The 18,646-nt window shown below is 39.5% G+C and overlaps 3 protein-coding genes across 5 annotated transcripts in view; 1 reads left to right on the top strand and 2 right to left on the bottom strand.

The window, feature by feature from the left end:
• Positions 1-311: 311 nt before the first annotated feature.
• nup62l (nucleoporin 62 like) lies at positions 312-2,794 on the bottom strand. Its single transcript, XM_044365658.1, has 2 exons — positions 875-2,794; positions 312-765 (listed from the first exon to the last, which is right to left on the bottom strand). Exons 1-2 carry the CDS (start codon positions 2,453-2,455, stop codon positions 607-609), a joined length of 1,740 nt encoding a protein of 579 aa, XP_044221593.1. The 5' UTR covers positions 2,456-2,794; the 3' UTR covers positions 312-606.
• A 488-nt stretch (positions 2,795-3,282) lies between these two features.
• On the top strand, positions 3,283-11,149 carry pdk1 (pyruvate dehydrogenase kinase, isozyme 1). Its single transcript, XM_044365659.1, has 11 exons — positions 3,283-3,888; positions 4,701-4,842; positions 4,937-5,008; positions 5,099-5,283; positions 6,040-6,135; positions 6,243-6,320; positions 6,446-6,522; positions 6,677-6,775; positions 6,999-7,109; positions 9,072-9,185; positions 9,276-11,149. The coding sequence occupies exons 1-11, from the start codon at positions 3,780-3,782 to the stop codon at positions 9,414-9,416; spliced, it is 1,224 nt and encodes a 407-aa protein (XP_044221594.1). The 5' UTR covers positions 3,283-3,779; the 3' UTR covers positions 9,417-11,149.
• Positions 11,150-12,489: 1,340 nt separating this feature from the next.
• Positions 12,490-18,646, bottom strand: part of ppp1r9ala (protein phosphatase 1 regulatory subunit 9A-like A) — a 28,969-nt gene continuing 22,812 nt past the window's right edge. Inside the window, exons 17-20 of one of the 3 annotated variants that reach the window (XM_044365651.1) lie at positions 18,036-18,080; positions 16,712-16,828; positions 15,520-15,708; positions 12,490-13,782 (exon numbers count right to left, since the gene is read on the bottom strand). In XM_044365651.1, the coding sequence (XP_044221586.1) occupies positions 13,624-13,782; positions 15,520-15,708; positions 16,712-16,828; positions 18,036-18,080 (510 nt within the window). In that variant the 3' untranslated portion in view covers positions 12,490-13,623. The remainder of the gene's footprint in view (positions 13,783-15,519; positions 15,709-16,711; positions 16,829-18,035; positions 18,081-18,646) is intronic. The other 2 variants (XM_044365653.1, XM_044365654.1) reach the window with 2 other exon arrangements.

Genomic DNA, 18,646 nt, shown 5'->3' with positions numbered 1-18,646 from the left:
ACTATCATATAAATCAAAGAAAAGTTGCAAAACATCACACTGAGAAACTGGAACAAAGGAATGTTTGGTATTGCTTAAAAAAAAAATTAATCAATTATCAGAATTAATTTTCTGTCATTCAACTAATCAACTGTTTCAGCTGATTCTATCTGCCTGTGTCTCTTGTAAACAAGACAGATAATTGAATATTAAGCTTAAATATACAATAAGTGACAAAATCTGTGAACCAAAGTTTACCTTTGACTAAAACATTACCACTGAAATAACTGGCAGCGGTTCTTGTGTTGCTTTACGGACCCATAAGGCACATCATTAATCCAAAGATTTATTTAATCACACTATTTAGAACAAGCATTTACATGAAAACAGATGATCATTTTCACAACTCTATATAAAAGCTATTGCATTGAAAAATATTCATTTTTTTATGCAACCCAAACAGCTGAGAGAAAAAGCAGGTTTTAACAGGAATAGTGATGAATGCTTTGGTTGTACATTCATATAATAATGACCCCTCAAAAGGCATCCCTGTTTATGACTACTGCCAAAACAAATATTTCAGTATTAGCATTAGGAGAATATACATATCAGCATGTTTATTGTGGATTAGTCAAATGTTAAACGAAAGGTTTTCTCCTGCTCCTTGCGCTGGTTGTCACACAGTTTGGACACTTCCTCCACTCGTCTCTGCAGAAGAACTGAATTCTGATCAACCCACTGAAGTGAATCCATGTGGGCGTTAAGAATTTTGCAGATCTGCTGAAGCTAAAGGAGAGAGAGAAGAAACACAGATGTTAGTTTAAATGGTGACAATAAATGTCAAAGCACTAAACTTTGTCGAGGCAGGTTTAACTGATATTTTGTCTCGTCTTACTGGGTCACTGGTGTCTGCGGGGCCACTGGATGTGTTCAGGTGCTCGATGATCTCCTTCAGGTCCTGTGACATCCTCTTAAGCTGAGCATCCACGTTCTCAGCGAGCTTGTACGTTCTCTCACGTTCCTCATCGGCGTTCTGCATGTAGATGGTTCCACTCTGCTCCTTAACGGACTCCTCAAGCGGGCAGAGCAAGTCCTCCAGCTCCTTCTGTTGGGACAGGATGAAATCCAGCTCCTGGTTTAGCCTCCTCTGGTCCAGCTTCACCTTCTCCATCTCTTTATGCAGCGCTGTGATCTTCTCGCCATTCTCCACCAGCATGCGGTCCCAGGCGTTCACCTGAGTCGCCTGCTGTAGGAAATGTCTCTCTTGATCCTCAAGCTCAAGACTCCACTTGTTTATGAGACCTTCTAGCTGGGCGTAGGTCATTACTGGAGGAGCAGCGGTTGTAGTGATTGCGGAGGCTGTAGAGAGTGTTGTGGTACTTGTGCCGGATGCAGGTTTGAGCCCCAGTGAAAAGCTGGTAGCAGCGCCTGTCGTGGCAGCTGCAGTTGAGGCTGGAACAGAGGTGGAGATAGTGGTGGCTGCCCCCAGAGGTTTGAGCATAAAAGACAGACCACTGGCTGCTGTGCTTGTTGCAGCAGCGGGGGTTGCTGTTGAAGTTGGAGCAACACCCAATGTAAACCCTGTGGCTGATGCTGGGGCAGCAGCAATAGGAGCAGCAGCAGCAGCAGCAGGTGCTGTAGAGACAGGAGCAGAGAAGAGTGAGGGGCCTGAAGGTGGGGCTGCCTGGGTTGATGCTGGGGGAGCTGGGGTTGATGAGGGCTTAATCCCAAAGGTAAATCCTCCACCCTGTCCTGTTGTGGCTGCGGCGGTGGAGGCTGGCTGGGGCTGGGGCTGGGCCTGGGCCTGAGGCTGAGGCTGGATACCCAGGGTGAGGTTGGAGGGAGCGCTGCTGCCAAAGGAGAAGCCTCCCCCTGTGGGAGCAGCAGTGGCTGCAGCTGTTGTCGTCTGGACTTTGGTAGCTCCAAAGCTGAACCCTCCAAATGAGAGGCCACCTGATGTGGTCGCTGCTGCTGCTGCTGCTGCTGTTGTTGCTGCTGCTGCTGCTGCTGCTGCCGCCGCCGCTGCCGCTGGTTGTGGTGCTGGTTGGGTCTGAGCTGGAGCGGCAGCGCCAAAGCTGAAGCCCCCTCCTGCAGGAGCGGCCGCAGTGGGTTGCGCAGACAAACCCTGGCCCAGGGTGAACCCTGACCCCGCCGCTGGCGCTGTTGCGGAGCCTAACGTCAGCCCTGCTGCTGCTGTGGTGGTTTGAGGAGCTGCACCCAGCCCAAATGTGTTAGCGGGGGTCCCAAAGGAGAGACCTCCAGCGGCTGCAGTGCTCTTGGCAGGGGTACCAAAGCTAAACCCGCCGGTAGGATTGGTATTGGCCGCGATAGGAGTCCCGAAGGTGAAGCCCCCTCCGGAGGGTGCAGGTGTGGAGCCTGTCATACCAAAGCCGGTGCCCGTAGCTGCGGCGGCGGTCTTTTGAGCTCCGAAAGTGAAGCCCGTGGGGGCCTGCCCAAAGTTGAATCCGCCACTCATCCTCGTTTCCCAGATTGAGCTGTTAACGTTACCGACTAACAGCTAACCTACAAAATGGTCACTTCCTACGCTGTAGCTTTTGGCGGGTCACAGATACGAGCTGGTTCAACGGAAGTTACTGGAGGAAACTTAAGTCCAACGATGACGCTCGACACGTTAACGGGTGATAAAGTCTGCCACAGGTTTAGTTAACGTTACCTTGAACGTGACGGCGACCAAAAACTAACAACACATCCCTCACGGAAACGTGGTTCAGAGCCTCGACGTTTCTTTAATCAGGCGTCTGTGTAGCTCACTAAAGGAAATGACGGCAGTGAGGACCAACTGTTTTTGGTGTTCTGTGCCCTGAGTTTTGCCTGTCAGCCGCATTTGCACACAAGTCCCGCCTCTCTTAGTATGATTGACAGATCCAACCACCAACCACGTGACCTGTGTAGACCCAAGCTTAAATTTCATTGGTACAGCTCGTTACCTGAGAAACACGCATCAGGGAAAGATGACGAAAAATCTTTCAAAGAGTACCTAGTTTACGAAGAGAAATCAAATCAACGACTGTTAAGCGTAAAAAGAAATGAATAAATGACGGTCTATTTGATGTTAAACAGTGTTAATATTGTTTGGTACTGATTTCGATATCGAATATAAACAGTTTTAAACGGCCTATAACCGGTGTAAGCTAAAGAAAGAAAGCTTACACTAAAACAAATGAGCACAATCGTATAATATACCAATAAAGGAAAATTGTAATAGTTCCTACATGTAGATTTTTATTCACAAATGTCATTCGCCTTACAGTTTTTCTTAAAGACTGTGAAATTTAAATACACAACTTACCGACAGTTGTCTTTATAAACGTTTGAAATGCCATCATGTTTTTCTCTCTTTTTTTCTCGACTGTACTTGTTTTGTGTCATATAGCCGTCAAATTTCACAGTTTAACACTGTAGTTATAGCGAATATAAAAAGGAAACATTTGTCAATAAAGTTTTCAAAAAAGTATTTAAACAAAGTGGAAGGCTACTATCTTGACAGCGCCGTGACTCTTTGGGCGGACTAGCTGCCTGTCCGGACAGCCTTCTCGACATGTTGACATTTCTGCCTGCAAGGGTTGAGCAATTGAGATAAGGGACCATTTAACAGACATATTTTTACTGTAGCGATGCCCATGGATGCCCATATTTCTTCAAACCGCTTGATACCAGGATGTTAATCCCAGCAGTGTCTCTGCGAGCTGCTGAAGTTAGCATTAGAGCTAATGTCAACACAGATTAAGGAGCTGTAATCACATTTAATAATTACAGTCAGCGGAGGACCGGCGGCCACAATGAGGATTTTAAGATTTTTGAGGAGCAGCGTGTCCATTGGAAAGGACATAGACTATTATTCTAAATTTTCGCCATCCCCTCTTTCAATGAAGCAATTTCTGGATTTCGGTAAGAGGTGACACAACACACACACAAACACATATGAGCTCATGGTCACTTTTAGGGACATTACTTAGACTTACATTAATGTCCCGGAGACTTACCTCAACCATAACCACTACTTTCCTAACCACTGACCCAAAAATCAGCTTTTTCCTGATTGGGAACTCGGCTTTTGTCCCCAGTTGGATTATCTGTCTGTCCTCAAGTAACTGGTCCTAAATTTGAAATTTGTCCCCAAAAAGGGACAGACCACACTTCTTCAGATCATAAAAATCCAATATTGCAGTGAAGCACACAATGGCCATAATTGTATGATGATAAAATGTTGGCAGGCATTTTTTTTTTGTTGAAAGGTTTACTTTCTGTGAAGACAGACTGCTCACCTGGACTTTTATTTTACTTTATTAAATTGTCCACAACATCTGTTGTATTTCAGATTCATATTTTCGATATATGCTGCTGCTGTTATCATATGTATTGTGTAGATTATTCAGGTATCAATATTTAGTCACTTAATTCTTACATCAAGAGACAATCCTGCACCTTATTACCATAGCGATATCCACCTGACTATGCTATTCTTTCTGCTCTATTAAGTTTTTATATACGAGTTAGTTCATGTAGTTACATATAATTCAGCCTTTAATTGCATTTGTTTCTTTTACCTTTCTTACCTCATTGTTTGTTTGTTTTTTACCTCATTGTTGGCTGCTGAAACATTTTAATTTCTCTTTGGGGTTAATAAAGTATTTATCTATCCATACTGATCTTTTGAAATAATAATAATACCACAGATTTCTCATATTATTTCCCTCCAGGTTCAGAAAATGCATGTGAGAAAACATCATTCGCCTTCCTCAGACAGGAGTTACCTGTGCGGTTGGCAAACATCATGAAAGAGATCAATTTGTTGCCAGACAACCTGCTCAGGACTCCGTCAGTCCGGCTGGTCCAGAGCTGGTACGCAGGTTTTCGTTCTCTTCTTTTTCCCTCCATCATCTCTCAGATCCGCCTGCATATAAAATAGACAGTAATGTGTTTTCTTCATATGCAGGTATATGCAAAGTCTTCAGGAGATTCTTGAGTTCAGAGACAAAAATGCAGATGATGAGAAAGTCACATATGAGTAAGTTAAAAGAAACACACACAATATTGTTTTATTTCTTCTATTCAACTCTAAAGCTTGTCTAACCCTTACGAAACGTCTTTATTATAGTTTCACAGACGCGGTGATAAAAATCCGAAATCGACACAATGATGTCATTCCGACCATGGCTCAGGGAGTTGTGGAGTACAAGGAGGCTTACGGCACCGACCCGGTCGTCAGTCAAAACCTTCAGTATTTTCTGGATCGTTTCTACATGAGCAGGATATCCATCAGGATGCTGCTCAACCAGCACAGTGAGTAGATTAACTTCCACGTAATGAAATATGATCTCTTTCTTTTATTAGTCGTAGATTTTATAATGTTTTATCAATGACGTAAAGTCGTTTCCTGCCACAGCATGCCAGCAGCAAACAAACCACCAGACCTGAAGTCATTTTCTGGCGTTGCCATGTTTGTTTTTGAAATGACTTGCACGTTATCCACACCCACAGTATGACTGAACGAGTTGCTAATTCATGCGTAAAGGATAAGTCAACCTGCTTAGATTTACACTGTGAAAGATAATACCACAAATATTCTTTTGCTCATGAAAAATATGTCTCTGCATTACTTTTACAGTCTATCTTTTGGATTCACTTCATTCAGTGGATTAGTTTACTTCTGGCAGAAAAACAGCAGAATCATGTTTAAAAAAAAAAAAAAAAACACGCTGTCAGCCAAGTCGGATATAAAGAAAGCTTTTTCAGCAGGTTTCCGGCTCTCCCAGACAGTGAGCACAAAGAATCAATAAAATTATAATAATAATATAATAATGATGACAACAAAAACACACCAAACAGTAAAAAATAATAGATTGAATAGAAAAAATGCAGATAATAGGTCTAAGTAACAAGCAGATTAAAAAAGTTAATAAAAATAACAAGTGGTTAACTGCATTTAAAAAGTTTTTTTTTTTTTTAAATCTAGTCTATTTCAGGTGTATTTTCCTTTTTATAATAATAATCACTTCATACTGCAGTGCATAATCACATCCCTGTGTTTTATTCAAGCTCTCCTCTTTGGTGGGAAGGTGAAGGTGAATCCAGCACATCCCAAACAGATCGGCAGTATTGATCCGAACTGTCGCGTCAGTGATGTGATCAGAGGTGAGGAACACAGTTTTATTAGGAACCTGCTGTGACTCGGTGATCAAATATGCTGTCATTCAAGTTTTCATGTGATCTTTCCTGTAAACAAACCCTCTTCCCTGTAGATGCCTACGAAAATGCAAGAAACCTCTGTGACAGGTATTACATGAACTCTCCTGATCTCATACTGGATGAATTCAACGGTAATTTGTTTGGATATTAGTCAGGAAAAAATATTTAGTGACATATATATTCTTTAATTAATACAGATCGGTTGTTTGATTCAAACATATCAGTCTAATCTTTAATTATCTGTTTGTCCTGACAGTAAAAGAGGTAGAAAAGCCCATCACGATGGTCTACGTTCCATCTCATTTGTATCACATGGTGTTTGAACTTTTTAAGGTAGGATTTGCTTTTCAATCTTTTCCCCTTAAACACGTTGTGAGGTCGTTTGGGTTCGGACGGCTGCTACACAACAGTTTTAATCTTGCACATGACGTCTTTCTCTTGTGTTAAACATCTGGAGAAACTCTTGTGTGCTTTATCTTTTGTGTAGAACGCCATGCGAGCCACCATGGAGTTATATGGCGACTCCATGGAGTATCCTTCTATCCACGCACAGGTCGCTCTAGGAACTGAAGATCTCACCGTCAAGGTGCAGTTGTGCTGCTACAGCTCCGTCTGATCTGCTGAATTTATGACTAATTTATTCTTTTTTTTTTTGTTTTTACTGCTGTCCAGTTGTAAAGTGAAGTCTAGAAATGTTAAAGCGACATATTTTTTTGTGATTTGTATGTATCGCTCTCGGCAATCAGCTGGATTCTTGAAGATGAGGTTGCTGGATAAGGACAGTGTTGATACAATAAACTCTTTTGCAGGTGAGTGATCGCGGAGGAGGCGTGCCGCTGCGTAAGATTGACAGGCTGTTTACCTACACGTACTCCACTGCTCCTCGGCCGAGCATCGACGGGTCACGTGCCGCTCCTCTGGTTAGTAATCCTGATATCAAGTTAACAGTGTATGAACGACTGTGGGTGGATGTGAGCCCACAGTGAGCCCACTTTTCACACTTTGCTCTTGACTATCAGATGTGTACTTTGCACCATCAAGGTCTTGAAATGCTACAGAAGCACAGACTATAATCTTATACTTTTTAAAATCGCTTTATGCAGTAAACACTCACTACTTCAGACATTCGTATCTTGGCCTCAAACATATCAGACTGTTGGTAAGATTGTATTGATCTATTAATCAGTAGTCAGTGTTGCAAAGTCCCTCGTTAACCAGGATACAGGATCTTTGTTCCGGAGAATTCTGTCATTCGTGTGCTTGTTTTGCTTATTTTATGTCATTAGCCGACTCGTAAACTCAACGGCGGTGAATTAAGACAAATTGATGTTCTGGGCTGTTGAACTGGTCAGTCACTTCTGTTTTCTAAAGCTGATGAAACTTTAAGATTTGGACACAAGTCAGAAACGACATGTGTGTATTTATATTATATTACTGAGCAATTCAGTATTATTGTCTTTTGTTGGAAACAAATCATTATGATCACATTGTTTTATCATTTTACAAAATGTCCAAATTGATTCCAACCGAATTGTGATTTTAAAAAGTAACAAAATAAATGAATCTTTTTTTTGTTTTGTTTTTTACATGAGAGCATTTGTAGAGTTTTATCTGAACTTGTGATGCAGGAAATCAAACTTTCTGAATAACTGAATCAATATGAAGCAATTTAATTGAAAATGGTTCACTGTTTCGAAGCATTTGATAGTCAAACTAGCGACATCTGCTGGCCAACTCATGACATAGCATTTATATGGACAGATAAAGAGATTAAGATGAAACAGTTAGTCAGAATGTAAATGGTCTCACTGTTTTTTGTTATTGTTAATTTGTTCAATAACGTCTATACTATTAAATCTGATCACTGTTGTAGATGTCGTGGCAGATTGTTGCCATGGTATCAAAACATCCTGCTGTGACACTGTGGAATAATCTGTTTAGAGCGAAACATCACTAGTCTGAACATAAATTTGATTATTTTCAATGTGATTCTGTAAAGATCTGCTAAATATATGTCAAAATCTGATCAATATTCTTCTTATTGTCGTATTGATTTCAATCACACCACAAGCTGTAAGAACAAAGGCTGTAATCAAAATCTTTTTTTTTTTTTTTTTTTTTTTTTTTCAAATCTTAATCTGTCCTCTTACTGAAATCATTGTACAATTTGTACAAAACAGACTCAACTCAAGGTCCTCTCACTAGCTTTTGCCAGAGCTTTCAACCGTGTCACACAGTCTTCACAACGAATGTTTCTTCTCGAGCTACAAGGGTTAGTTGACAAAAAATTAATCAGCAACTTTTTTGATAATCAAATAATCGTTTTAGTAATTTTTTTATGAAAAAAATCCAAAAATTAGCTGGTTTCAGCTTCTCATAAATGATTCTTTGATGCTTTTCTTTCTCTAAAATGATATTAAACTGAATATCTTCAGTTTTGGACACATATGAAGATGTCACCGTGGACTCTGGGAAATTATCACGGGCATTTTTTAACAATTTTCTGACATTTTAAAGACAAAACGACTAATTGATTAGTTGAGAAAATAATTGCCAGATTAATTGATAATGAAAATAATCGTTGGTCGCAGCCCTAGTTTGTTCAGTTGTCATGGAGATGGATCTGTTGACACTAGTTCATCATTCATAGCACTTTTAGGACTTTTTCGTCCAAGTTGGCTTAAAAGTTGATTCTTCACTTTGAAACAGACAAATAAATCCCACTCAAGGTCCACTTACTAGCTTTTTTTCTGAGCTTTTAACATGATTGTTACATTTCTTCACTGACTTCACCATCTTTACTCCAACACATTTGATTGTAGAAGTTTTGCTTTATACCAAAACATTGCTCAGTTATTTATTATTTATATATTTTTTCCCAGGCTGGTTACGGGTACGGTCTACCCATTTCACGCCTTTATGCCCGGTACTTTCAAGGGGACCTGAAGCTGTACTCTCTGGAGGGTTACGGAACCGATGCAGTGATCTACATTCGGGTAAATGAGTTGTGTGTATATGTGTGTCTTTTTATACAAGCTAAGGAGCATTGATGCATAATGACTGGTCTTCTCTCAATCACCTGTTAGGCACTTTCAACAGAGTCCATCGAGAGGCTCCCGGTGTACAACAAGTCAGCCTGGAAACACTACAAGACGATCCACGAGGCCGATGACTGGTGCGTCCCAAGCAAAGAGCCCAAGGATATGACTACATTTCGTAGTTTCTAGAGTCAAATGGCTGCGATCCCGTAGCAAAGCAAGCAAGATTGTTCTCACAACATGGTCGGTGGACTGGTGTAAATGAACGGTGTGTGTGTGTGAGTGTGTGTGACGGTAACGAATCAGTTCAGATTTGTTTGTATGAACAAAGACAGAACAAAATTTTAGTGCCATATATTTCATAAAGAACAATAATTTTGTTACCATGAACACTGTAGAGTGCAGCCACCCCCACAGACCTAATGGTACTTACACCGATGGTAGTAACATTTCCTAACCAATGCTGGATTTTTTTAGACATTTGAGTTTAAAATAATCCTGATATTGATAAACTGGCCAATATTTGTTCAGGATATCTTGAAAAGTCTTAAAAAGCATCAAGTTCAGTTCTCTCATAAAAGGCCTCAGAAGGTATTAAAAACTCTGAATTGAACTCTGAAAAAACTGAATTTCATTGACAAAAAGTCTTGAATATTTTACTACAAGTGAGGCTGGTGTGACGGTGGATTGTGCTGCAGGAAGCTGTTTAATCTTTTCAAATTCAGTCGGCACCATCACAGCTGTAAACACCGTCACTACTGCTCACTACTGTAGGAAGCTCATTAACTCAGTTTTGAAGTACAAAATCTTTGTATTATTTTGTAATTGATTAATCCATCCATCGATTTTCTTTTATTTGAGCCCAGGTGACATTAATTGATCAACTACATTTTTATTGCCAAGAAGTACAGACAAAAATGTCAATAGATGGTACTCTTGGTACAGCCTTCAGGAGCAACTTTGGGTTCAGTATCTTGCCCAAGAACACTTTGACATGTGGACTGGAGGAGCCGGGGATCGAACCACTGGACCACCCGTTCTTCCTCCAGAGCCACAGCAGCCCCTAATTGTAGGCCTTATTGTCCGTCATTCTGTTATTCCGATATGATCATAAAACAGGTTTTAAATTATGTTCAAGGTGGTATTAAAAAGGCCATAAAAAGTCTTAAATTTAATTTGGTGAAAACTGCAGGAACCCTGTTGTTGTTTTTATCATAATCACAAAACCATGAGGTTTGTAAATAAGATGTGTACTGAGCAGACACATCTGACAGTACTCCCTGTAATGGCAACTCTGTTTTTAAATGACCTCAAACATTTCTGAACCCCTGATTTCTTGTTACAACATATAAAACATATATCAGCAATAAGCTAACATCAGCTGACAGGTAAAATGTCCTTTTTTTGATGCTTTGAGCTCCACAAACAGAATTCAATTAATCGTCCGTGTATTGAGATCTCAAAACCTTTCAAAATCAAATTGGAGCAATCTGCATGGTGTGTTACAGTAGGTCATTTGGGTGACCTTTAACCTTTTGAGCTGATGTGTATAGTGACACATTGTCTTTACAGTAAGTTTTCAGTTTGCTGCTTTTGGCTGATTGCTTCACTGCTTATATTTTGATGAAAGTAGAACAGTAAGCGCTACAGTTTGTTCAGCTCTGTCCATCCCCTCGACTTTGTGTGATGCTCTGAGAAACACGTTACAGAAGTAGTTGCTGCTTGTTTCTTGGTCATTTTGGTTTTCCTGCTTCCATAAAGGGCATTTCTATTTAAGCTGTATGGTAACTACAAGCAACATGTGATAGAAGTATTTATTTCACCATCTGTAAAGGTAAAGTGTGCACACACTTTTACTGTATGTAACATAGCTGAAGTCTAATAAATATCTAGGCTGATATGAAGATGCAGTCTTGAAACAAGCTGTTTTCTCATTAAATTGTGTCACCTATAAGAGCATAATGCAGTTTGGGTTATATTATTAGGACTCATGTTAAATAAGCTATGATTCATATTGTTCATATTAAACTACAGTCGTAGTTAGCATGACAAAAGCATATTATGCTGATTGGATCATGTTCCGTTAAAAAAATGACTATTTGAAGCAGACAGACTCTTGTTTTGTTAAAAAGCTTGAAGCAGTTGGAGTAAAAGTGATGGAAGTCAACTTGAAATGGTAGATTTTTTTGATTTTGTCTAAAGGGACACTCCTTGAATGTGCAATGTAAATTTAAAATAGAGTGACAGTGATGTTCTAGTTGAATCCTGGCACAGTTCACCTGAGGACATTAAAATAAAAATCATTGTTAATGTGGAAATGTTTGATTTCCAGGCTGGTACATCATTGGATGAAATGAGTTTGTAAGAGGAAACTTTTCCTGCAACAATCAGTGTCAAATGTCAACGTCTGTATTTCCCCTCCAAAAACAGAGGACATTCCAGAGGAAAAAACTGGCATAAGAATCACTTCCTGTTGATCTTTTGGGTAAATTGATTTACATTCAACAGGTTGACAAATATGCTGACATGTTTTGGCATGAAGCCCTCATCAGATGCAGATTTGTTAGCCTACTGATTGTAAATAGATCAACACGTGGTGATAATTTTGCTATTTTTATCCTCTGAAGTGCCACATTTTTCTCTAACTTTGCTTTTGGTAAATACAGTCATTGGAGGAAATGTTCTCAGACCACCTGCCCACTGATTTAAGACTAAACAGTACAAAGTTTAGAGTTCACACCAGGCCACCGATTCTGAAAGTGTTTGTGGCATTTTGTTGGAGGAATGCATCTGAAGAAATGTTATTTCTGATGATTTAACACTGTAAATGTCTAGAGGCAGAAAATATATTTTAAGAGTGAATATTCTGTATAATCTCAGGAGTCCACTGTGTGTAAAAGTTACAAAAAAAAATGTTTGTGCTTACATCTTCCGGCAAATTAAATTATTGCATATAGAAAATCCTACCTGACAGAAAATTGTGACCAGAAAATCAACACCTGTACCCTATTACAAATGCAATAAATACAAAGACTTCAATTAAAATGCTCAATTTCTGTTTAGGTCTATGCTACGTATTGAAGCTGTAATTACTGTATGGTGTATTTACACACACAATATATGACGGAGCAAAGATATGATGGTATAAGGCGGTCTAAAATATCAAAACTAGTCTCAAACATTACCATACAGGTAAGTTCGTATTTATTACAGAAGTTCTGTGTCTGATTGTATTATTTCTCTGGTGTTGATTTCTCATGTATTAAATGTATAAAAACACGTCAGTTTATTCTTAATGCAAATCAGGAAACCACATACAGTTAAAATCAGTTTATCGACGCTGCATGTACCAAGAAAAGTTTCTCTGATTCAGAAGATGTGAAAACAAATTTCTTGCAGTCCAACATGTCGTTTTCTGTACAGAACATGGAGTCACGCTTGAGAGGAAGCAAGAAAGGAAGCACTTGGGGGTTTGGCTGTGAACGCTCATCGTTCAGCCGCACATTCATACACGACACTGTGCTCCTGACTAACAAGTCCTTGTCGTAGGCACATCTTACCGTCTAACGGACCGGTGAAGCATACATGTAGCAGACCTGCGTGTTGTGTGTATTTACATGGAGCATCATGGTACCATCCCGGCGACATACAGCCAGAATCAGCAGAAGCAGCATTCATCTGGTCCCTACTTGATTTGTTTGTTGCTTTTCATTCAGCAAAAATCACGGCCTTGCTATTCTACTCAGTAGAAAAATGTAGATAGTATAAAATGAACAATGGTTTTTGAGTAAAAAAAAAAAAGAAAAAAAAAAGTTATGCAGTTAATATGCACATGTATAAAACTTATTTATACATTTAAAACCTTGTCGCCCATTGAAGCTTAAAAGACAAATATAGTGCTTTTATCTTAACTGTACAATAACCGTTACTGCATAACAGTTGTACGTGGAAACAGGCAAGTTATACTAGCAAAAATATAAAATGCTGACAAAACAGGATACATTTGACTTCCACAGGTACGTGTGTGCATGATCTGCGACAACTACTTTATAATTGACTTTTATAATTATAAGTTTCAAGCTTTATAGTGGTAAAAAAAAATGTTAGGATACCTTTTTGGTCTCATATCCACCTTTTTTGATGTTCCCCATCTTGTAGTTAAAATATTTAGAGCATTTGTTAAAAATGTGGCAGAAACAGGAGCTAGAGTATGAACATTAATCACACCTCAGTTAGCACAGGTGCAACTGCTGGCACAGTCACGTCCTGTGGCTGTTGGCATTAACACCATTTGACAAGAACAGCATGGCACTGGTTTGAGAAAAAGGTTTTCTCTGGGTTCTGCATGGTGATGAACTTTATGAGCTGCATGAATTTAGACCACAGAGCTGCTGCCTCAGCAGACAGAGTCAGTACTGGCTGGAAGTCTCCCACTGCGTCGAACCTCCTTCTCTCTTTTTTCTCTCTGTTTCTCCAGCTTCTCCTGGGTCTTCCGCATGTCCTTCAGCTTTTTCTTGATGGTTGATCGGTCACTCTGACTTGACACACCAAGCATCTGAAGGGAAAAGTGCAGGTTTAGGACAGAATGGTGCTACTGTATTTCTCTAACATGTCACAAACTAAGGACCAAAGTAGAGCTGCGACAAATGTTTTTCACTCATCAATTAATCTGCTGAGTGTTTTTAATCACTATCATTTATTAGTTTGGTGTAGTTTGGTCAGAAAATACTAAAAATAACACAAATCACAGGCTCCCAGAGCTTGTCTTTAGATTGATTTGTCCAAACAACAGTGCAGAACTATAATATTAAATTTTCTTTCAGGTACAACAAACTAAAGTGGGACATATTCACATTTGACAGGCTAGAGCCAGAACATCATTTTTACTTGAAAAATAAGTGTTACACATGATTCAATAATTATAATCTTTCCAATTAATTTTCTGCCAATTAAAGTCGGCGTTAAGGAAAATCAGAGATTTCTTTATAAACACATCACACATGTTAGAAAATAATTGCTGAAAACATAAAGAGACTGAACTATGTAGTACTGAATTGTAAAGTAAGAGCTTTAAACAGGATTTTTTGGACAGGCCTGAGATGGTGGATCCATGACGTAGAGGGGTTACTAGCATGACCCCCACCCACCACTACTATGTAAACACAAGAGCGCACGTACTCATAGTTACTATTTTTACACCAAGTAGTTTAACAAACTTTCGTCAGAGACAACTGGGATTGATTTCGGTTAATCCGCTGTTACTGATGAATGAGGCCATTTTTGGTCAAGGAGTTATTTTAAATCCAGCTGAAGTGTCTATTGACAGGTGGAGCCACCTGCTGCCGCTGCTGTGCGGCTGGGAGGTCCCTGGCCAGAGGGAGAGCATTTGCTGGGCAACACTTCACCAAAAAGCACAGCGTGAGAGGCTTTTGCTCCAAGGGGGACGGCCACAATGAAACTGCCAAGGACTTTCCAGCAGAAAAGTGAGTAAGTTTAAGTACATCGAAATCCATTGAAAAAAAACTTCAATTTAACGTAACGATGATTTGTGATGGTTTGCTTGTTAACTAGTCATTTAAGTTACATTTTTACATTTACCACAAAATATGCACTGAATTAAATGGTGGCTCCTAACCTTTATTTTTAGAATATTATCCATGTTACTTGCCTTACACCTACAAACAAGGCCTATTTTAAATTGTGTAGTTTCATACGGGAGTTTGGTATGAGCATTAACTCAGAGGCTGTTCAGTTGGACCGTGCTTTCAGCGCCTTCACGCCTCCAGTGTATCTGAGCAGAGAATACTGCTCATTTTTCCACGATTTTGAAACCTAATTTTATATACTTGGCTGGCTATAATTTGGCTGAGTGGTTAGTTACACATTTTTCTGTAGAGTGACAAACTCAGAACACATATTTATTATTTACACAGACTTTAACAAATAGATTAAATGACTGTTTCATTATGATTTCACAGATAACCAAAACAAGTTTAGTCTTATCTTCCCACTTCAATATTCTTGCCATCATTTTTCTCATTAATATAACAAACTTTTCCTAAGAAATTCACCACAAATGTAAAATATAAATAGTGAGTCAGAAAAAAAACACTGGCCACAGGGTGGCAGTCACAGGCTGGCAAGGTCTGACTAATAATGATTCTGCATTGAAAGGTTTCTTTGTATGATAAAAATAAAAATAAAAACTTCATTACAGCCTCTGATACATCATACATTACATCATTATGCACATCATCAAAACTAAATTGCTCTTCAAAATGCTGTTTTTTACCTTCAACTTGTCACTGTCCAAGTGTAAGAGCTGCTGTCCGTCCACTCCCTTAGCTGTGAATTCAGCTGTGTATTGGTCCAGATTCATGCCCATCAACCAGTGACAGACCTGCTGATTGGTCCATTCAGAGACAGGCCGGTTCTGCCACTGATACTCTTTTCCTGTAGCTACTGGCTCATCATCCAAAGTCTACAGGGGACACAGATAATAAAATCACATAGAAAAATAGATATACTCTTGCTCTGGTAGGAGCACTCACTCTCGTCTACTTTAAGTATCTCAAAGTGTGTTTATCTGAACATTTCTGTGCAGGATTTCTGAAAGTCTGAGTGGATTCAATCTTTTGTTTAACAGATGTGAAAAAATTTAAAAAGAAGTCCATAAAAATATATTGTTGATGTCTGTCACTGTGTATCAGTTATATGATTCCGTGTCATGTATGTATTAGGTTTGGATGAGCAGTCCTAATGCTAACAGTCAGGTGACAAGTCATGTGATCCACTTCATTAACAAAATCACCTAAAATAAATACCATTTGAATGATTTCATATGAGTAAATGAATTCTTAGTATTGTGCTGAAAAGCAGTTCAAGTTGGGGGTCACCTACACCAACTACAGTGTGTATACAACAAACAAAAAGAACATAAAGTAGTGCGACTTCTGTTGATGAGTGTGCAGTGAACAAATCCCCATGCTAGCACTGAGAAAACAAGCGTGCATAGGGAGCAAGTTAATGAAAGCAAAACACCAATGACATTCTCAGATGCATGTCAGTGTCTTCACGTATTTTACTGAGATGGACGGAGACACTTGTAAAGAATTGACTAACATCAGAACAAACAGATGCTGAAACACCACTGAGCAGGCAGCAGAGCAGTCTAATTGTTCTGTGGTCTGCCAAAGCTTGTAAAGAACATGAAGCACTGGTTGATGGTTCTATCAGAGGCAAACGTACAAACTACTAACATCACAGCTGCCTTTAGAAAAGCTGGGCCGCAAGACTTGCTTTAACACAAAACAAAACAGCTTTAATACACACATGCAGCTCTCTTCTATTCTCTCTCCATTCGTGATTTAATCTCAGCTGTGAAAGGGGAGGCTCAAAGAGCATGCTTGAGAAAATGTCCCCTTTCAGCTTCATCAAGGCGTCACACACAGCTTTTGTGACTGCGCAACAAGGAGAGCACTCACCTCGCTGGAAGAGAAGATTAAAGTGTGTGAGCGCCCAGACAGACTGGGTTCAGCGACTAACCCAGAGATGTCTGAACTGGGACTGGCAGGGTTAGAATCATCTATGACTGAAAAACTCTGGAACAAGTGGAAACAAGGAACGCATTTACTAAAGTAACACATCACCAAACAACAGTTCTGCACTAGGAAAGGAACAAATACAACACGACAGGGGTGAGAGAAGGGCTGTTTCAAAAAGGACTGACATTAATATGATAAATGATTAAAACTGTGATCAGTGTTAGCAATCCAGGTCATTGATTTTGAGTCACTGTGATGTTCAACATGTGAAAGGAAAGAGAGAAGATCAAGTGTCTACTATGAAGCACAATGACACCCATTCACCACCAAAAACAATATAACAACTTCTAAACTACAACGACTAACACGACTACTGACAAAACACAAATATATTCAGGTATGGGGTAATGTTTTCAGTTTAGTCCGGCAGATGCTATTAGAGTAACTATTTGGTTAAAAGGTATTATATTTACATGTAATGCAGGCTAGAGTTGTAAACAATTAGTCGATTAATTCATTAGTTGATCAACAGAAAATTAATTGAAAATCCCAAATTCTCTGATGCCAGCTTCTCAAATGTGACTATTTTCTGGTTTATTTAGTCTTCTGTAATTGTAAACTAAATATCTTTGGGTTGTGGACTGTTGGTCGGGACAAATCAACACATTTCAGGTTGGGCTTTGGGAAACAGTGATCGACATTTTTCACCATTTTCTGACATTTTATAGACCAAATGACTAGTTGATTAATCGATAAAGAAGACGAGCTGTAGTTGCAGCCCCAATGTCATCTCAAAGTTAAACTGTGGTTTGGCTATGGTTTGTTTTTCAGACTCAAATGTGCGAATATTATCCAGACCCGCAGGCTGTTGCACCAGCTAAGTACAAGCTCAAGTGCACTTTAATTTCAAAGTTATATGTAAAACAGTTTGAACACTACAAGTTAGTTACATGTAGCAGTTAGTGTTGACTTAACACTCAAATCTCTGATCAGACTTCTTATCAGCTGGTGCAACAAAACCTAAAAACTACATTTGGCTTCATCTGTTTCCTCTAACATAAGCCACAAGGCTTTCTGAACGTAGATAAAAGAGAAATGAGTTAACATTAGTTTCCTGTAACACTACCACATACCCACTACAAAAGAAGCAGTGAATTATTCATAGGATGCGTTGAGGTGAGAAATCCCAGAGCTACATTTGTTAGTGATGCTCTACCGTGTCATCTAAAATCAAAAAGGTAAAACAAAAATGTGCATACTGTACCAAATCTAATGAGCGACTGAATAAAGAGGACCAGGAGAGATTTGTCTGTTTAAAGGAAACACGGTTCAGTGAGATGTATGTTCAGGCGGCAAAGCACTGACAAAAACTACCATAATGCACAGCGACATTCTCTTGGTAATCACTTCGTCTTGGCTCAGCCTGTGTCTTGAACTCATTAAACAGTATCATGGGAGTGCCAGCTCAACCGCAGCATGTGTGACAGTCAGCCAGGCTTTCACTGGATGCGTTTGATGTGTCACTATTTGCAAATTCATTGAAAAGCCACCAGATCCTTCCCTGCTAGCTCTCCCGATGGCCAACATATGGATTCAGTTATTGTTGCCTTTGCTTGGTGTAGCTTATTTGGAGAATTAGTCAGTGACGGCACATCTCTGGAAGCAGGAAAACAGCCTCCTATTTTGTTTCTACTAGTTTTACCCTTTCAAAAGAAGACAAAAATATGTTATGATGATGGAGGACAGAAGATGACTGCCTGAAAGGGATCATGCTCTTGACCCCATTCACGTTATATCTCATTTATCTAGTGTTAAATACTATAAAACTAATATTAACTTAGTCTTGGATACAAATACTCTGTGCCTATAATTAGC

The sequence above is a fragment of the Thunnus albacares genome, chromosome 11, assembly GCF_914725855.1.
Source record: "Thunnus albacares chromosome 11, fThuAlb1.1, whole genome shotgun sequence".
Classification (NCBI taxonomy): domain Eukaryota; kingdom Metazoa; phylum Chordata; class Actinopteri; order Scombriformes; family Scombridae; genus Thunnus; species Thunnus albacares.
This window is presented reverse-complemented; position numbering and strand designations above follow the sequence as displayed.

Coding starts and splice junctions, on each gene's coding strand:
- pdk1 (XM_044365659.1), top strand. CDS start 3,780: ATGAGGATTTTAAGATTTTTGAGGAGCAGCGTGTCCATTGGAAAGGAC. Junction 6,776..6,998: donor CTGAAGATCTCACCGTCAAG/GTGCAGTTGTGC, acceptor ACTCTTTTGCAG/GTGAGTGATCGCGGAGGAGG. Junction 7,110..9,071: donor GGTCACGTGCCGCTCCTCTG/GTTAGTAATCCT, acceptor ATTTTTTCCCAG/GCTGGTTACGGGTACGGTCT.
- nup62l (XM_044365658.1), bottom strand. CDS start 2,455: ATGAGTGGCGGATTCAACTTTGGGCAGGCCCCCACGGGCTTCACTTTC. Junction 766..874: donor CCGCAGACACCAGTGACCCA/GTAAGACGAGAC, acceptor TCTCTCCTTTAG/CTTCAGCAGATCTGCAAAAT.